This window comes from Gobius niger (assembly GCF_951799975.1).
Source record: "Gobius niger genome assembly, chromosome: 14".
NCBI lineage: Eukaryota > Metazoa > Chordata > Actinopteri > Gobiiformes > Gobiidae > Gobius > Gobius niger.
The window spans coordinates 26,772,030-26,791,172 of record NC_136865.1 but is presented as its reverse complement, the minus strand read 5'-3'; the positions used below and the strand labels follow the sequence as shown (position 1 = coordinate 26,791,172).

The following is a 19,143-nucleotide window of genomic DNA, read 5'->3' as shown; positions in this document are numbered from 1 at the left end:
AGGAGGACAGGTCAGTTTTCCTTTCAACTCTTATCACAGATGATCAAGTCTGGTTTATGATTAAAATTCATTTCTTCTTCTCCAGTTGAAGCGCTCCAATCTGTGGTTCCTGGTTTTGATGCATCATCGAAGGAACGCAACAACTTTCCCCCACATTTTTGAAGTCCATAAATGATCACCGGACCCGCTCTGAGCAGTTCAACGCTCCAAGTTTTGTCTATAACGCAGACATCAACTTGGTAGCCTGTCATAAGCTAAAAGTGAAGGCTTTCTATCAAATGTCATTCCCACTTCTGCCTTCAGAGGGCGCTCCAGGTCAATTAAGAATCCTGACCAGCCCAGTTTCATACATTATTTCAAAAAGCAAAATATCAATGCTGAGGGGCCCAAATGCCCAAATTATGTGTGATATGTCCACTTTAAATCACTTTCATGTCAAACGTGCATTAAATCCCTAACAAAAAAACAAGGTCCAATATAGTATGTAGATTTTCTGTAAAGTAAATTCCCCATAGACTTTTACAGCCCCTCACATTAAACTGTAGAACGATCGAGAACGCAACCATTACAGCCATTTGACCTACTTCCTTAACATTTCTAGATTCACTCATACTCGGCGATCAGCACCATCATGCCGACTCCGAACAGCAGGGCCAGTATCTCCAGGAGGGACTGTCCGAAGCTGGAGCGTCCCGCCAGCAGCTCGGGGAGCACCGTGACCGTGGCAATGTAGACGAACCCCCCCGCGGTGAAGGGCAGGATCCAGGCGGTGGCCGTGGCTCCAACACCCTCCGCCAAGAGAGAGCAGGCGGTGCCGGCCAGGGCGCCCACTGCGGTCAGCAGCTGGAGACACATGGCCTGCAGAAGGGGAAGGAAATCACAGGGAAGTGTTAGATAATGTGAAATCTGACACAACAGCAAGTTAAACATAATGGTTTTTTTATGCCGCCAAACACAAAAACAACTGTGTTAAAGCTGCCCTGTGTCTTTTGGAATTTTTTAGGTGTCAGCAATGAACCCTGCATTTAATTGTAAACTCACACTCTTCCCCGGTGCTCTGTAACCATGAGGAGGAAAATTATTTCACAACTTCCAATAGGTATTGATTCTTAACCCTTTACTGAAGTAGGTCATTTTGATTCACTCGCCTGTAAAATGACGTCTCCAAATTATAACCATTGCTGTTTAAGTCCCTTATGGAATTTACATAATACTCTTGCATGTGAGTCTCTAGTTCTAGCCACAACAATCAGTTTGACTATCAGATCCACTACTGGCAAGTTATCAACTACAGCACTGAATAAATAATAATTGTCTTTATTCTCGTCTAAATTTTTTTGATGAAAATAAAGGTCCACAGCTGCAATAGATAGATGGAACCAAAACACACTCTGAGCCTATAAAAACACTACTAAAAATTAACATTGCACATCAGTTTTTACATGGATATGTCCATGTAAGGTCCAGGGGACCTTTGTCTTACCCAAATCTATCATTTTGATTAGTAACATGTCGGGCAATGTGACTGTGGTGCGTATAGGTATGCATTTAATGGTGCACGTCCCGTCGGCGGGACGTAGCTTCTTTAAAGGGTTTAAACAAACGGACATGGACATTTCACAAGGCTTTCAGCTGCATCAGAGCAAGTTGTCAGATGTTTATCAGTTCACGATCTTTTGTAAACGTCTGTCATAATGCTAAACTCTGAGTGTGCGACTAACTGCTGCAGCTTCTGCTGCTTCAAACACTTGCGAGGGGGACCGATGAGGGGTGTGTTGGGGGTGTGGGAGGTGTTGATCTGGCCTCTGCGCGAAAACGTTAAATCACATTTGAAGCTGGTGCCTTTAGCGATGCAATGTTGTCACGCAACCATCCCGAGCCGACAAAATGGAGTAACTGAAGGCAGCTTTAAGATTTACAACAGCAATGGAGCAATGAGGGAACATTTTGATATTTCTAAGAAAATTGCACACAAAGGATACTTTCTGAGCAGAAAAATGCAGCTGAATGTGTTTGACCATAATTTTAGTACTTTGAGAAACGTATGCAGTAAAAATAGCCGAGCAAGAAATAAATAAGTGAGCTTAATGATACTGAACAGCTTTCTGTTACCTTTCTCTTGGTGCATCCAGACTGGACCAGGATGGCAAAGTCCCCAATCTCATGCGGGACCTCATGAAGCAGGATGGTGAGTGTGGTAACAGCGCCCACTGCTGGACTGACCAAGAACGACGCCCCGATCGCCAAGCCGTCCGTGAAATTGTGTGTAAAGTCAGCAGCCAAGTTTAGGTAACCCGATACTTTGATATCTGTATCAGTGTAAAAACAACACTTCAATCATGAACTTGTATATTCAACACAGACATACCAAACCTCCTCCTTGTGAAGTAGGTAACTTAAGACGGCGCGTATTAACAAAAGGTTAGACAGACCAAGACGTTCCAGAGTAATAGGTGCAGACAACATTATGTAACAGAAAAACAGCTCTGGGAAATTGTAATAAAAACAAAATACTCAAAGGTTCATATATTATTTCAAATTTTACGCTGTGCAGAAAAGGTTAAGAGCAAGACATAAAGAAGGTTAAAAATATGACTTTGTTGTGCAATGATGCCAAGTGCAGACTGTTTGACCCTCGACAGAAAGCTACAGTCCTTCCGCCACAAGCACAGCTCTTCTCCTGCCATCAAACTCTTTCATGCAAAGTAACACTGTATGGTCACTTTATTATTTTCTGCACCTGCTGTTTGCTCTGTTGTATTTGCACAACCAGGTCACATCTATACACCCTCAGTTTTATTGTTCATTTGTAAATCTACCAACTCACGTCACTTTGTTTTAACAGTACATATATATGCTGTATATTTAGAGCTTAGCTTAAATATTTCTACATCTTGTTCTATTTTAATGTATATTATTATTGCTATGTTTCATGTTACACCTGCACTGAAGACAGCAATAAAGTGTTCCGATGCTTCTGATGTAATTTTGGGTTCCAATTGAGAACTGAAACAATTTCTTTCACAGTATTCCCATTGATCTGTTGGCACTTCAAACTTCAATATATAATATTTACAGTTCAAGTGAATTTAGGGTTATAAAGCCTTTCCAAACTGAACTTGCCTGAACTTTTTGTATCCTCCTGTTTGACCTGTTTCTTGTCTTTAGCCACTTTCTCTTCTTTCTTCTCCTCCTTCTCCTCTTCTCCATCACTGTCTTTTTCTTTGGGAGCAGCTGAAAAAACATCAAAACCACATCAACACAAACCAAGGAAGATGTCTCCAACTCATTCAGCAGAAATCTCTGTTGTACCATGTGAGTGGCCGTGAGAATGCCCGTGACCGTGTCCCCCCTTTAATATACGGACAAACTTCTCCACCACCAGAAACGCGATGATCCCGCCGAGGACCCACAGCCCCACGGACATCATGTGACCATGGGCTGCTCCTGTGAGGGTGAAATTAACTACAGTTAGACAATGGGAATAAAGATTACAAGTCAGACATTGTTGTTGCTGTTGTTTATACTACAAACGATAAAATCCATAGATTCTATTTCAGGGTTTCTACGGGTGGCAGCAAGTCAAATTTAATGCTTTTTAAAGGCATATTCATGTCTAAACGCTTTATTTTTTAATACCACAAATATATATATATGCATATTTAAATGTATAAGATTTGTAAACAATCAAATCAGTCACTCAAACAGGGGAATGAAGGGAAAGCTTGATATTCAAAACTAAATTGGACACATCGGGGCAACTTTGGAGCAAAAGATTATGCAAAATGTCAGTCAAAACTGCAGCCGAGTTTGTGCCTTTTAAACAAATGTATGCAGTAAAAATAGTTGAGCGATGCCATTGTTGGTTTAGACGTTAGGGGAAATTATAAGATAAGATAAGCCTTTATTGATCTCACAATGGAGAAATTCACTTGATACATTCGGATCACAAGATCTCTCAGAGTGTGCAAAATAGACAGGAAATGTGCAAACAGTTAAATAGTAGAAAAAGTGGTATCTTATGTACAATGAGTAGGAGCAAAAATCTTCCAGGGCAGGAATATAAACAATAAGAAAATAAAAATAATAAAAGAAACACAATAAGATTAGAACAGACTATGAAAGGTAGTTATCAAGGACAGCATTGGCAGTGCAAAGTTACAGTCCTAGTGCAGGTTTAACAAAGTGATGCCAACACAGAGAATAAAGCGGTGCTGATGCAGAGAATATTGCACGTAGTTTTGCAAAGGGGTTATTGCACATGCTACTTTACAATCCTGTTGTACAGTCTGACAGTGGTGGGGATTTCATGCTTATATGGCCTTTTCAATGACTTTTCATGCCCCGCGGAAACCCTGTATTTACAAATAAACAAATAATACACACCATGAGAGTGCCCATGGTCCTCACTTGCATGCGAGTGGCCGTGATCTTCTCCATGATGCGAGTGTGGCTCTGTACAAATACACATAACAAACATTAAGATAGAAAACAGATTAAAAAAACAGTTCATCAGCTTATGTCATTTTACTAGCTCTCCAAAGACTTTTTATTCTTCTACATAGTTCTACATTTCACCATTTAAACACATTTTCTTTTTGTTCTGAAGACCACACGTTTAAATAAATCAAGTATAAAGATTTAATTCAAGTTTTTGTTTGCACCCAGCTCTTCAAGGTGAATTCCACCGGAGTCACGGTTACACCAATGTCTTCAAAACAGGTAGGATGGCCTTTGTTACACAATCACATTATCAAACATCTATCAGATAAGAGCTTGACACATCAACCAACATGGAAAGGTAAGCTACAGGCCAAAATACCAATAAAAGGTTTTGGTAATATTAAATGTCAAATGTTAACATTCTAAAGAGTATGAGCTGCATTCCAGGCTACTGTGACTTTTTCCCCACGTGAAAATTACAAGATACGGCATCAGAGCGTTCCAACTGAATAAACCTGTATGTAAACAAGATGGCTAATGCTGTAACAGGTAGAGAATAGATAAGCTGATAACGTTTTATGAATGTTTCTTCAAATGAGTTATAATTTTTTAAAACACAGTGAATAATGTTATATTGAAGGCTGTGACCAAAAGCGAAGTTGCATCATTAGCCACACTTCTCCACTGGGGGCCGCCATTGTTGTTTTCAAGTCATATTTGATCTCAACCACCCTGAACATCTGAGTTTACGGTTTACAATCACCAGTTCCGGTGGTTGTTCCACGACGAATTATGCTGCTTTAAAAATGTACTAAAAAGTACCTTCGTGAATTCCCCAAAGGCCTAAAAGCATGAACAGGAAACACATAATAAAAACACAATTCCTGGAAGGGACAATAAAGGACATGTACATACCCAGCGCATGAGGGATGAGGTGGAGGAAGGCGTCTCCCAGCAGCCCGCCGGAGGCAAAGCTGAGCAACACTTTGAGCAGGTTCTGGTGCTGGTCGCTATTGGACTGAACTGGGATCAGGAACAATATCAAGAACGGGGCAGCACTGATCAGCAGAGTGGCGCCTATTGCCTGCGGGGAGGAATATAGCCCAAATTACTAAATGACAATCGGGTGGCAAACATGAAAGTGAAAAGAGATAAACAGATGGGTAAATTACATTTTGTTGTATTGTACTCGAGATGCATTTCTTGGTTGAGCCCCCTGTTTTTGACACACAACATGTTTCTGCACAATGATAACAAATCAAAATCAAATCAGACCTGAGTCCAGAGCTCCATCGTGTCCCTCTTTTCTGGTTCTGCCTCCATCTTCATTTTATCTCCGTGTGAGTGACCATGTGCACCCTCTTCTTTATGCACCCGAACAATATCCTCATGGCTGTGTCCGTGGTCATGAGAGTGTGCGTGTCCGTGATGATCGTGTGCGTGTCCGTGATGATCGTGTGCGTGTCCGTGATGATCGTGTGCGTGTCCGTGATGATGTTCCTCCTCTGTGGGGACATTGGCCTCTGCGCTCCACTTGCTCGCTCCATGAAACATCTTCACCTCGGGCTCGTGATCGTCATCGCCGTGAGAGTGTCCGTGATGATGGTGTCCGTGGTGGTGATGGCCATGTCCATGGTGATGTTCTCCATGGGAATGGCTGTGAGCAGTGACAGATGGAGAGGCAAACAGCAGTATCGTGGACGTGGCGACCGTCAGTACCAGCAGATGTGCACAGCCCATATTAACCACTGCAAGAAAGATCAAAGGCATGTTTTCAGAGCAGTGACCATTAGAGGTTTATTACTTTCGGCAACTTTGTACCAACTTTATGCAAACCATTCACATATTTCAAGAGATATGTAAATTCTCATTACTTCGCTTGCTATAGTATGTTTGAAGGTGAGACAATACTGACAAAACTGGTTGAAGCTTTACATGTGTAAAAATATAGCCTACATATTCAAGGGGATGAAATCAGTCAAATGGAGAGAGCCAGGTCTTAATGGATTCTTTCATTGGTGTATTAGATTAGAAATTAGGGATGTAGGATATGCTAGCTTCTGAATAAACTTTTTAGGCTTTGAAGCTTAATAAATGAGGATTAAATAACAAATCTCTCTCGAGACACTTGAGACAATAGAAGAGTACAAAGCAAATGTGTGTTTTGTTATTGAATAACCATAATACAAAAGCAGTACCAGCCAGCTGCGAAGTGATGATAAAATGTTTTTTTTTTAATTCATTCTTTGTTATTCACACTTTCACTGCAGTGCACCAAAGAGAGTGGGTTTATCTTAGTGCAGTAACTTTAGCTTTGAGCAAACATTACAAGCCGGATGTTAAACAAAGAAAGACAAGTCATCCTACAGTGTTTTCAATTAAGTTTGGCTACAGCAGCTAACTAGCTACATATTATGCTAACACCTTACTGCAGCAAAACCGTGTCTAAAATCAAGTCCAATTCTTACCAAAGTGTGCAGATGTGTCTGCCCGTGTTCCCACTGAATGATGCTTTCTGCACAGCCAAATCTGCTGCGCTAAAGTGCTGATATTTTGTTTAAAGTGGGACTGTGCTAGCTGTGAATGAGACGTGGCATTTAGTTTCACTACATCAAATCTCGCGAGAACGGCTTAACCCTCCTCCGCCGTCCGGAGCTGATCAGATGATCAGACCATAGACTGTAAAAAGGATCAGACGCTTGGTCATGTTCGTCATGCTCCATAACTGAGGTTTATTTTATCTTAGACTGTAATTTTTCTGAATGCTTTCGCTGTATTTGTGTGCCCTATACGCCCCTAGTGTGTTTTGGTAAATATAGTCTCTGAGAGTTTGTATAGAGTTCGGGAAAGTCTACAGTTACCATGGAGATCGGCCATCTTTGCAGCTGTTAGCATACATTTCCATTGACTAACATTAGCTAAAAACAGTCTATAAAGTGGAGAAAATAGCCGTGGAACAGCTCCGTTAGCTGCTGAGTTACTGCTGGTAAATACATCTACCTCACTGTGGTGTCCAAGTGTTTTAATGTGAACAATAACTCCAGTATTTTAACTTCTAAAATCTCCATTAGTTTACAATTGCTGCTAATCCCATAATGCTTAGCGATATGACGTCACATTCCCGAACTCTATTTGAAATAACAATAAAACAAATAAAACCCCAAAGGCAAACAAGGATGTCTGTTTTTTATGTCACTTTGTTTCGAGGATGCCGCGCTTCTTGTTAGTTAAAGGTACACTGCGTAACATTTTGGACTATACTGTTGCCATCAGTACAATACATGCTCCTAATGACCAGCTCCACACAGAAAATGCAACGACTGCAGTGAGAAATCAAAGAATGGATTTGGATGGGAACCTAACCTACATTCTAAAAAATTCTACTGACTTTAGTCGATCTCCATGGAAACGAGCTGGAGACTACCCACTCCCGGTAAAGTTATGTCATCTTTTAGGAGAGCTGAGCCGCTCACAGCAAAATTACATGTTAGTTTGAGGTATTTTTCAATGCTGAAAATATCTGTCATAAAATAAAAGCTTGTATTTCAAATTAATTTTTTGGGTAAGATTCTACGCGGTGTGGCTTTAACTTGTTTCTATTTATTTATGTATTTATTTATTTATTTATTTATTCATTCCCCATGACTCCTAATTTTATTTTCCATGATGTGCTATATCCTTAAAAATATTTATCTGAATACAGCCCGTGTGCTGGACTTTAAAATGCGTGTAAAATGGGAGCAATTTTCCTGCTTCTTCTCAATGTAGTTTCCCCACCGAGATGCATCCCTCACATTTGTTTGCATTATGCTGCCCTCTTTTGGTACTAAAAAGCAACAATATACACTAGAAAAACATAAAGCATAAATTCAACCCAGTATTGATGCCTTTGCCAAAACAGAAAAAAAGAAAGAAAAAAAAGGACTTATTTTCTTTTATAAACCCATGCAGATGCATAAGAGGCCTACAACACAAACGTCAAATACATTATGAAAATAAACTAATTAAAATAAATATTTTCTTTGTGGACACTCCTAACTGCGGATAGAGAACTGACTCCAAACCACAAAATGAAAGATGAGCCTGTTCAGCGGGTTTTTGTTGACTGAGTGAAACTACATAGGCAAAAGACACTGCCAGTCTTTTTGTTGTTTTTTTCATTTTGTTTTTGTACACAATGCAGAACTTATTAAAAAATGGCAAATCAACATAGCACAAAAGCTGCAGAGAGGGAATTGTCAAAACACTCTGGCAACTGTAGTGAAAAAAGGTACATTTACTGTCACACAAGTAAAACGGGTTGTGGCCACTCCTTAACTTCAGGTGATGACAAGTCCGGATAAACGCTCCACTTATGGGACAGTGAGAGAGTAACATGTATCCGTCCATGTCTCCCGTGGGCAAAATGAGGTTAATCATTACGCTGCTCCTTATCATCCGGATTTCATCTTCAGGTAAGACTATTTGCATTGCATCAAACACCTTGCTATTGTTTTTGATGAAACCGTGCAGGAAATCCCTATGATCCCATAAAGAAAACAACAGGAATTTTTACGACATTTAGGTAACAACAATGAATCATCTCATGTTCAATCTATGCAACGTTGTGTTTGAGGAAGTGTTTTCAACCATTCATTCATATGTTTAATGGAAGAATTCATGGCAAATAAAACTAATGACGTTGTGTATGCCTGAACTTCAAATTCCTGCAATACTTTGTGGAAAGATTTGGATTTTAAGGTCACGCTTTCTAACAATGGACTGGATTGTGCTGTTTCAAAATAAAGTAAGACTAGACAAAAGATTTACAAAATGTATGTGATTATGAGGAAATAATGACAGCTGGAAAACTTTTCTAAACACTCACTGTCCAAGAAGTGAAACTGTGAAGAGGTTACACATACATTTTTAAATGTCAGGTTCAAACCAAGTCATGAATTCCTCAAGACAAGACACAGCATGTATAGCGTTAAACAAGAATGGGGGTGTCATTTCCATACCATTTCTATAGATTATTGACATAAATACAAGAATAATAGTACAGTATATGTAAAAAGGTATGAATAAGTAGGGATCTAATCGCCCCTGACACGGCTTTTTATCTTTGTTACTGTCCAGTGGCTTAAACTTCAGTTGCATCTGTACCAAAGGCACATCCTGTTAGTATCTGGAGCACTTTCAAGCTTTATGTTTAAATACAGTATGTGTGATGTTTATCTTTGTATAATGTTTTTAATGAATGATTAATTAGTTCTCAGAATTGCAAGACGAATTTACCCATGGGTACATCTTACAAAAAGTAGTGCTCCACCACAGATGGTAGAGCGGGATCTTATGAAATGAAGGTTGGCGGTTGGAATCCCGGCCCTCACAGGGGCAGAGTGTTGTTATGTCCTTGGGCAGGACACCTCCCACCTTGCCTATGAATGCAACGTATGAGTGAGTGTTTTGATGATGGTCGGAGAGGCTAATGGCGGCCTCACTTCCATCAGTGACTCTAGCCCAAGCAACTGTGGCTATAGTAGCTTGAACTCGTAATAGTAAAAAATTCTCGCACACTCCTGAACTTGCAAAATACAGTAAAAAAAAAAAATCATTTATACACCTGTTTGTATTTGGTACTCAAATGTAGCTGTAGAAGAAAATGCATTGTGAGGGGGAAACAAACTCTACTTGCGGTCTACATTTTCCACATGTTACAAATATACAGAACTAAACTTGGTGTGTTTTTAAAAGTTAGTTCTAGTAAAAAAATCAAAATATCCTTTGTGAATAATTATGCTTATACTGTTTGTGAAGACTCCCAGTCATTAAAGGATTATCTAAAATTTCTGTGGCGATATAACCCATGGAAGATTAACAGCTTTGTGGAGGCGAAACTGTGTTAGACTTTTGGTGTGAGTTTTAATTCTCCCGTGGTGACCAGTACTTAAACTTTTACTTAATGCATTTCACTCCAGATCTACCCTCCATCTCGCTGGTGCAAAAGTCACCCTCGTCCCCCGTCACCTGCCACGCCACAGGTTTCTACCCTGAAGAAGCCGTGCTGTTCTGGGCTAGAAATGGAAAGAAGCTGCTTGAGGGTGTGGACATCGAGGACACTGTGCCCAACAGTGACGGGACCTTCCAGAAAAGTGCAAAGCTGAATGTGTCGTCAGTCCCGGTTGAAGACTGGGAGACGTTCAGCTGTGTGTTCCACTTCACTGAGACAGAGGAGATCGTCAGCATCCAACTGAACAAAAAGGACATACAAACCGAGATTATTTGTAAGTCACACACAGGGCCACCTTAACCACTGGGCTTGCCTGGGGGCCTACAAAAAATACAATTATATATATATATATTTTAGCATAATTTTTTTTCTCTACCTCTGTGCGTATAAGTGAGCATGAAAAAAGGTAAAATTCATAGAATGGCTCTGATCGCTTACATTAATGAGTCAGCTGAACGTGTAGTGGAGCCATCTCGGGTTAGAGTGAGGGGGTGTGGCCTATATTTCGTGGTTAGCCCAGGGGCCTATGGGTAGGTTGAGTCAGTCCTGGTCACACAAATGGTACATTGTCACATTTAGGAACTCAAAGCGCTTTACATCAAGGAACTACTCACCCTTTCACCAGAGTCAGACACTGGAGGCAAGGTGGGTGAAATGTCTTACCCCCCTGCAGGATTTGAACCACTGACACTCTGGTCACAAGAAAATATGCTCGACTGTGTCCACCGCTGTCGCCCCAAATGAGGTTCTGCCCCAAACAGGTTCCGTGACCGTTCATATAGTTCCATCATTCCAACAAACCTTTCATAACAAAGAAGAAAAAAGATCTTAAATAATCATGAAGCTGAATCTTTATTCACTGTATTTTGTCTCTATCAGTTTTGCATCTGCCAAAACAAGTGATCCATCCCTATACAACGTTATACATAAGACTTGCTGCAGCGATACCTGGTGCATGAGGAACAACTGTTTTTATGAAAACAGAGACAACACCAGTCAAAAGTTTGGAAACGCTTTTTTATGCACTTGTCTTTTGTTTCAAGACCATTTACATTGTAGATTCTCACTGAAGGCATTAAATTATGAATTAACACATGTGGAATTATGTTTTAAACAAAACCAAAAATTGACTTTTGACATTTTCTCATCGAGCTTCACGATGTCGTCACCAGATATGGTTTTCACTTCACAGACTGTTGTAAACCATTTCAGGGACGACCTTATGAAGCTCATTGAGAAAATGTCAATAATAAATGGTTGCAATTTTGAAGAATTTAAAATAAATTAAAAGCGTTTCCAAACTTTTGATGGGTACTATATGCAGAGGATAGTATAGCCATCCTCGGCTGAAGACTAGTTCTCAAGCTTTTTTGTGTTTCTTATAGTATCAACAGTGATCAACTACAGATGCTATTTATTAGTAAAAAAGCCAATATGCTGTGCTCAAATCAAAGCCAAAACAGCTCACTTTATTCCGCATCGTATCTTCTTACTGACTTTCCTTTAAAAATACTACACAAGTTCAAGTCTTCAAGTCTTTAATCTGAAATGATCCCTACTACCCCCTGCTTTGTGCTGGTGTACCCCTAGAAGTCCCCGTACCCCTGGTTGGGAAACACTGTTTTAAATGACCATGTTTCCCTTATTTATTTTCAGATCCCACAACAAAATTTCCGCTCGGTCTGGTCATTGGAGCTATTGTAGGTTTCCTGATAATCGCTATCGTCTTTGCTGGAGTCTGCCAATATAAGAAAAGTCTCAGCAATAGGCACATGTTTCCGTGCGGACATGATACCACATTATAAAGTCAGACTCGGACATAATCATTCATGTAAGTAAAACAGTATCACACTTATTTCACTGATTATCAGCGTTTTATCCAGATACTTCTGCTTCACAGGGTCCAGACTCAGAGGAACGTCCAAATTTCAGTTTGAAGAAAATAAAGAAGAGCCTATTCCAGCAAAAGTTTATGTATGAAGACCTTGTACAGATGCAGCTACATGAAACTGTATATCATGTAAATAATTGTAGCATCATATTTGTGGATGTTTGAATGGACTTTTTCCAGAAGATAGGGTAATAGATCAGGTCAGACAAAAGCAAGAAAATAACAATTCATATTCAACTTCAGCTCATGTTAAATCTTATGACATTTGATGATTCTGTTCTGTGTCTATTTTTTCTACTTGGTGTTGCTTTTTCATGGACTTGATTTGTGTTTTAGTTGGAAATAATTTAAAAAAAATAATATTTTGACTATTAATCTGCAGTCTAATCTTTGAGTTTATCTCTGCTCACTCAGTTACAGGAATGATTTTTCTATTGCACATTCACGGGAGATTATAAGCCTTACAATGAATGAAGCAGAATGTCCAAGGACAAAAATCAGCAGAGAATTTAGAGGTATAGCTCTGCACCTTTGCTTCATGCGATAAAAAGCATACCTGAACTCTTTCTATTTTAGCGTTTAAAAAAATAATAACCATCCACAATGTAATAAAAATAATTTGGGAACAACCTCTCCATGCAAAGGACAGCTGTCTTATGCACTGCCAGACAGACAGACAGAAATTTGAATCAATCAATATCCCTGTCATTGAGTAAAGTCTACTTCAAGTTCACACGTTCTCAGGGGTGTCTGCAGCCGGCTGCTCATTTTGTCCAGGGGAACTCCGCTGACCCCTGAGTCCCGGCCCGGGATTGTCCTAATGCAAATCCGAACTGGGAGCCAATTCATCGTCACACAATTCGATTAGAGATCTGCATATTGAGCATCTGCACCTCACAAAATCATAGCATCCTCCCCCACTGCCCACACTCAGTGCCCCCCACGGGTTAGAGCCCCACGACCTCAGGGGCAGCACTGGCCCTGCTCCCCAACCACCCCCCGTCTCCCTCTCTGACCCTGTCAGCCGAGCCCCGCCCCACTCACAGGACACTGGAGTTCAAGGTAAATGTGCTTTTTTCTGAGGCTGTCTGCAGGCTGGCCTTTTGGCCCTGTCCAGTCGAGCTCCATAATCACATGCACCGCTCTTTTTCTCTTAGGCCCATTTCTGAAAACGTGACTTTTCTCTGTAGAGGCTCTATTGTCGCTGTGGCTGACCACAAACCTCACTCCCACGTCTCTCTACTTTTGGCCAGACTGACCGTCTTTTTTGGAAATTTGCCATAAATATACAGACAAATGTTAAACCTTATTATCTTGTACTTATTTTACAGACCTACAATGTCAAATTTAAAATTTTAACATCCGATTTGGACAATGGAATCACACAGCAAATCAAAAACTCTTCAGTCTGCAACATCACATGTCTGCAAGGAACAAATTCATATCTAGAGATTGGCAAAACATCTGGTTTATTTGTATAATCAATTAAAACTCAGTCATGAACCACAATTACAGCACCTTAAACCATCCTAGCAGTTAAGCCTATGTACCAGAAGTACTTAAAGGAAAGGGACATAGAGCCTTTGTGAAGACAATGACAAATCTTCAGTAATCCTCCTATGTGCTCACAGTTTTGCAGGTGCAACATGGATCTCCCAGCAACCTCAAGGGTGTGAGTAATCAGAGAATGGACTTTAGTGACTCTACGTTAAAACAGGTGCAACAAGTTTACCACAGTGACATTAAGCAGAAAGCTCAAACCAAAATAGATTATTTAGCCATTAAGATTTATATAGTTATCATCAGTTATAAGAACATAAGAAAACATATTTACATTTTGACTGTAACTACACTCAAAATAAATGTTCATCTGAATCATTTTATAGCCATTGTAAGTGAAAGGGTTCACAAACTAAGAAATTGTTCTAGGGAATGTAAATGTAATAAATGTACAGACAAAACAAAGTGATTGGTGGATTTGCAACGCAACAGCAGATACAGTACTATGTCAAGATACAAATAACAACAGTGCAGGTAACAGTAATAAAGTGGCTGCACTGAATTATCTAGAGGTCATGAGAAGATGAGGATGAGGATCTGATCACCTTCTCACCAGCGCCCCAAACAGTGATGAAGGAGGTGAGGATGGACGTGCCCATCTTCTGCTCCTGCAGTGAAGGATGAGGTGCCCAAAAATGCCCATAAGTTTGATCTCAGCTCCAACCTTGGCCTACTGTTGTGTCAATGGGCAAGACACTTGAAATCAAAAGGCAGTACAAAGGGGGCGACTGGGCTGATCAGGATTTTGCAGCAGCAGTGACACGATATATAACAGTGAAAAACAAACTTTCACTTCCTACTTCCTGCCTGCAAAGCCATGAGGCTGTGATGGACACACTTTGAGGGTCATTTGCCCAGAGTTTACTCATGCGCAAAAAGAATAGCACATGCAATAGTGTTTCAGCAGCAGGCATTTATGCATTTTTAACTCATGCAGCATAATTTGGGTGCAGAAGTCACCCAAAGAGCACTTCACACAGTGCAGGGGATTTGTTCTTAATTCACTCCACACACGTTGGTGGTAAGCTACAAATGTAGCCACAGTTTCTCCTGGGGTAGACTGACAGAAGTGTGACTGCACATCTGCACCAACGGTCCCTCTGACCACCATCATTCATCATTCATCTTGGCGTATTGTACATGTATTTAGTGGTAGCGGAAACCTATGCACACATGGAGAAAACATGCAAACTCAACACAGAAAGGCCTCGTCTTTCCAGGGATCGAACCTGGGACCTTCTTGCTGTGAAGCACGAGTGCTAACCGCTACACCACCATGCTGCCCAAATGACCCCCATGGAGAACAGGCCTGGTGATGTTTTATGGGATTTAATAATGTGTCAGACCAGCGTGGCATGTAATCTGACATGTACTGTAGTCTGGTATGCTTGGTCAGTCCAACATGGCGGCTTACAGTGTGCAAAAACATTCAATTTAACAAGAAATATGAATGATACGCAAATACAGGCCATTGGAGAGTCGAGAGGTTGGCTGGCCAGGGTAGTGGAGGACAGTTTTATGTTCCTTCTAATCCAGGACATGCAGATTGGAACGCTTTAGCTTTGTGAATGAAGTGAAATACAGCTCAAGGTAAGTTTACAACATACATACAACACACAAAAACATTGATTTTGCATGACATATCTCGTTTAAAATACAAGTTAGGTATCTCGAAGCACATTCATATGAAGAGTTTTGACTAGTTGCTGCCCCTCTTTGAACCTTGCCTGTGTGCCTTGGCAGGAAGAGAAGGTTTGGTCGTAAAACTGCTTTGGACCCTGGGAGTGCAGAGGAGCAGGAGGACAGAGCATCCCTGTGTCATCTCGTGTGGATCTGAGGAAGAGATGCAAAAACCACCTGAATATCAATGTTGCGAAGGATTTATAAACAAGTGACACCCGTAAGTCCTATATGCTATCTTTACCAGAGACTAGGACTGAAGGAACAATCGCAATCAAGACAGAAACGCAAAATATCCCTGCCCCATGAGGTCTTATATTGTATGTAGAAACCACGGGAGCTCGAGACTGTGTCATCAAAATCACTTTTGGGATAAGATTCCAGGTGCTTTCCATAATAACAAACAAATGGAGATTTTGAATTGTCAAGTTTAGTTATCGTTTACATAAAAGCATTTGTTGAGGTTGAGAGCCTCAAAATATCAATGCTCAAGGTTCAAAACATTTGAAATCTGTTGTAATCTTTGTATTTGTAGTTGTTTATATTGTTATTTAGTGTAATTTACTTAGACATACTGTCTTAAATTACAGAATAACCCTTTACAAATAAGAGCCATTTTGGAAAAGTTCTTTGTAAAATTACCTCTCAAAATTTAAAATGTTTTTGTCATTATTGGACTTTTGGGAGTGTATGTTACAAATAGGGCAATTTGTAACAGGAGCTGTAACTGTTAGTAGCAAAACGATATCTGTGCTAAAAGCATTCACTTTGGAAGACAGAGAAAGAATCTTTTTTATTGCTATTGTCGCCTAATTTTCTCATTCATTGCAGGTTATAGGTGAGGACTGAAACAGTGTGTCATTGTCAAAACTTGTCAAGCAAACTGTACTTTGCGACAGTAGGGCAGGTGGTGAAGTGGGTTGGCTCATGATCGGAAGGTCAGGGGTTTGAATCCCAGCTCCTGAAGATGCACACTGTCATTGTGTCCTTGGGCAAGACACTTCACCCACTTTGCCTCCAGTGCCTGCGCACACTGGTGTATGAATGAGAGTCCCAGTGGTTCCTTGCAGTAAAACGCTTTGAGCCTAATGAAGGTAGAAAAGCGCTACTTAAGATGAAACTATTTACCATCTTCAAATGTTTTTATGTACTTGTACAGGCGTTTATAGTAGGAACATTCTTTTGTCCAATTTTATTCAAACATATCCAAATTTGCAAAACATATGACATAACTTCAATAACTTTTGACAGCTTCAATCTAGAGACATCAAGGAAAGTGAACTATGGGGGGAATCTGGTCTACAGGCTCACTCCATTAGTTACAGAAATGCATATTCCACATATCATAGAAACAATAAAATATAGACTATATTATTCCATAAGAAATGGTCAAAGCGTGTTATATTGTGGATAACATTTTTCATGAATGTGTTGTTTTAGCTCTCTTTGATTACAAAGGTTAATTATAGAAATCTGGACCATTGACAGTCTATTCCTCCATCATCTCCATAAAACAAATGTGACAGTCAATGGTCCAGATCAATACCATTTAATTGAAAATTACATCTTAAAAACTTGCAACCCCCTCTTTGGTAACCCACTTGTTACATATATTTACCAGTAGTGACTCAACAGCTAACAGAGTTGTTCTCTTGTCTCCACTTTTTTGCTGTTGTTTTAGCTAATATTAGTCTAAGTGTAATGATCGTAAGTTCCTCCTGAAATGGTGAATGTTTATATATTTTACAAAACTGAGTGAAAGTTGTCAGAGACAACAAAAACTGAAACGTAGCCTTTTTGAGATTTTGAGGTTGATTGAGATGTCAAATCAGCTGTCCCTTCATATTATCAGTGGTGGCTCAGAGTTCTCCCATCGAGGAATATTTGTAGCTACATCACAACGTTCAAAAGCTTTTGTCCCTCATCCTATTGCGATGATGTGCGTCTCAGGGCTCACGGACAAAAGGTGTCAAACAGAGCTCTGGACTTGGCCTGCTCTTAATCCTATTACTCTGGGCTGGATTGGAGCAAGGAACCCCCAGGTCCTTCATCCCTGCAGCCATGAAACTATCACGCCTTGTGTTGCTCAACCCAAGTTTGCATGTGTGTGCTCTTGTGTGCGTAATTGCATTGTAATCAACTTCTTATCCACGTTGTCATAATGTGTTATCAACTGATGCGGATCACAGTGAGCCGTCAATTTCATTTTGCTACGGGTCTAGAAACATTTCAATTTGGAATAAAATATTCAAACAGATAGCCAGAAGTAGCACATGTGGAGCAGATGACAATGCTTTGATTTTATATAGATAAAGTCGTTCTATCAATTTATTTTATTTATTTGACCTTTTATTTCACCAGGATAGTTCCACTGAGATTGCAGAAACCCTTTTATAAGGGAGTGCCGGCCTTAGTGGGGACCCTATTGTACATGGTTTTAGTGCTGGAGGAAACCAGACGAAAGAAACATAGACATGGTGAGAACATGCAAACACGCTAACCTGGAAATCAAACCCAGGACTTTCATGCTATAGCCAGAGCATAACTGGGTAACTTTCAAAGTAAAAACTTTGTAAACAGCAATAATGCAGTCAATGAGGAGGGAAACAAATACATACATAGTTACTTTTGTTAGTATTTTTGCCACATTGCAACGAAACAGCGATAACCGCAACTTTCTTTGTATAATTATGTTTTTGTTTGCACCATAATCATCAAAATGGAATAGTGCATAATTCTTACTAGAATCTTTTTTATGTGTATTAACTGTGCAGTCTCATCTGTGAAACTTTCAGCAGAGTTTTCCCATGATGTTGTCGAAGCAAATATTGATTTATTACCCCCCTTCAATCAGACCTGCCTATAACTGAGCAGGGCCAGACTGAAATGTTGTCCAATGGGCTTTTGTTTTCTTTTGGTATCATTTATCTGGCTAAAGTGCTGGCCACGGCCACACAGACAGGCACACACGCAGCCGATCGTCTCAATGCTCGCATTTGCGTTCGCATTGAACAGAGTCAATTGCCTGTCAAATGCAATGTGCGATTAGACACCAGTAGGTATCAGGCCTAATACATGGGAGCCCCCCGTCGCCTTATGGGGCCCCATTCTGTGAACCCCCATGGCACCACCGCGCTCTCCCGATCACCCCCTTCAACCCCAGAGTTTTTTTCATCTCACCGCCCAGTTCAATGTTAATGTCCAGCGCTGTCCACTTCTTGGACGTGTCCCGTCTTTGCAAAGGCCGAGAGAAGAAAGGGCAGAAAAGTGAAAGGGACCCAAAGCTTCCCTCCTTTTTTTCTCACCCTGGCCTCCTCTTGTGTGCTGTCCAGCTGGCTGTGACCCTTGGCCCCTGACCCTTACTCCTGACCCCTGGACCCGTTCCCACGCCACGCCTTTTTGTGTCCACCTCGCCATGGCAACACCTTGGTCACTGCGGCTGCCACGGTAACAGATGGACAGGGGCCTGGAAATAACTTCATTCAGCCCCGCCCGAAAAGGGGTGAGGATCGCGGACCATGGACAATCCGCCCTCACCCCCTTCTTCTTCTCTCTCCGCGCTGTCCTGCACATATTC

At 40.6% G+C, this 19,143-nt stretch overlaps 2 protein-coding genes across 3 annotated transcripts; one reads left to right on the top strand and one right to left on the bottom strand.

Annotated features, from left to right (window-relative positions):
* Positions 1-533: 533 nt before the first annotated feature.
* Positions 534-7,071, bottom strand: slc39a7 (solute carrier family 39 member 7). The gene is made up of 8 exons (XM_079570979.1): positions 6,912-7,071; positions 5,719-6,191; positions 5,359-5,527; positions 4,387-4,455; positions 3,313-3,447; positions 3,124-3,234; positions 2,113-2,309; positions 534-858 (listed from the first exon to the last, which is right to left on the bottom strand). Exons 2-8 carry the CDS (start codon positions 6,181-6,183, stop codon positions 604-606), a joined length of 1,401 nt encoding a protein of 466 aa, XP_079427105.1. The 5' UTR covers positions 6,184-6,191; positions 6,912-7,071; the 3' UTR covers positions 534-603.
* A 1,726-nt stretch (positions 7,072-8,797) lies between these two features.
* On the top strand, positions 8,798-12,479 carry LOC306973973 (BOLA class I histocompatibility antigen, alpha chain BL3-7-like). Of its 2 annotated transcripts, none has more exons than XM_079571076.1 (4): positions 8,798-8,897; positions 10,404-10,709; positions 12,092-12,266; positions 12,319-12,479. In XM_079571076.1, exons 1-3 carry the CDS (start codon positions 8,819-8,821, stop codon positions 12,238-12,240), a joined length of 534 nt encoding a protein of 177 aa, XP_079427202.1. In that variant the 5' UTR covers positions 8,798-8,818; the 3' UTR covers positions 12,241-12,266; positions 12,319-12,479. The 2 variants fall into 2 exon arrangements, with proteins under 2 accessions (XP_079427202.1, XP_079427203.1); XM_079571077.1 differs by having other exon boundaries at positions 12,092-12,278; positions 12,343-12,479.
* Positions 12,480-19,143: the final 6,664 nt, after the last annotated feature.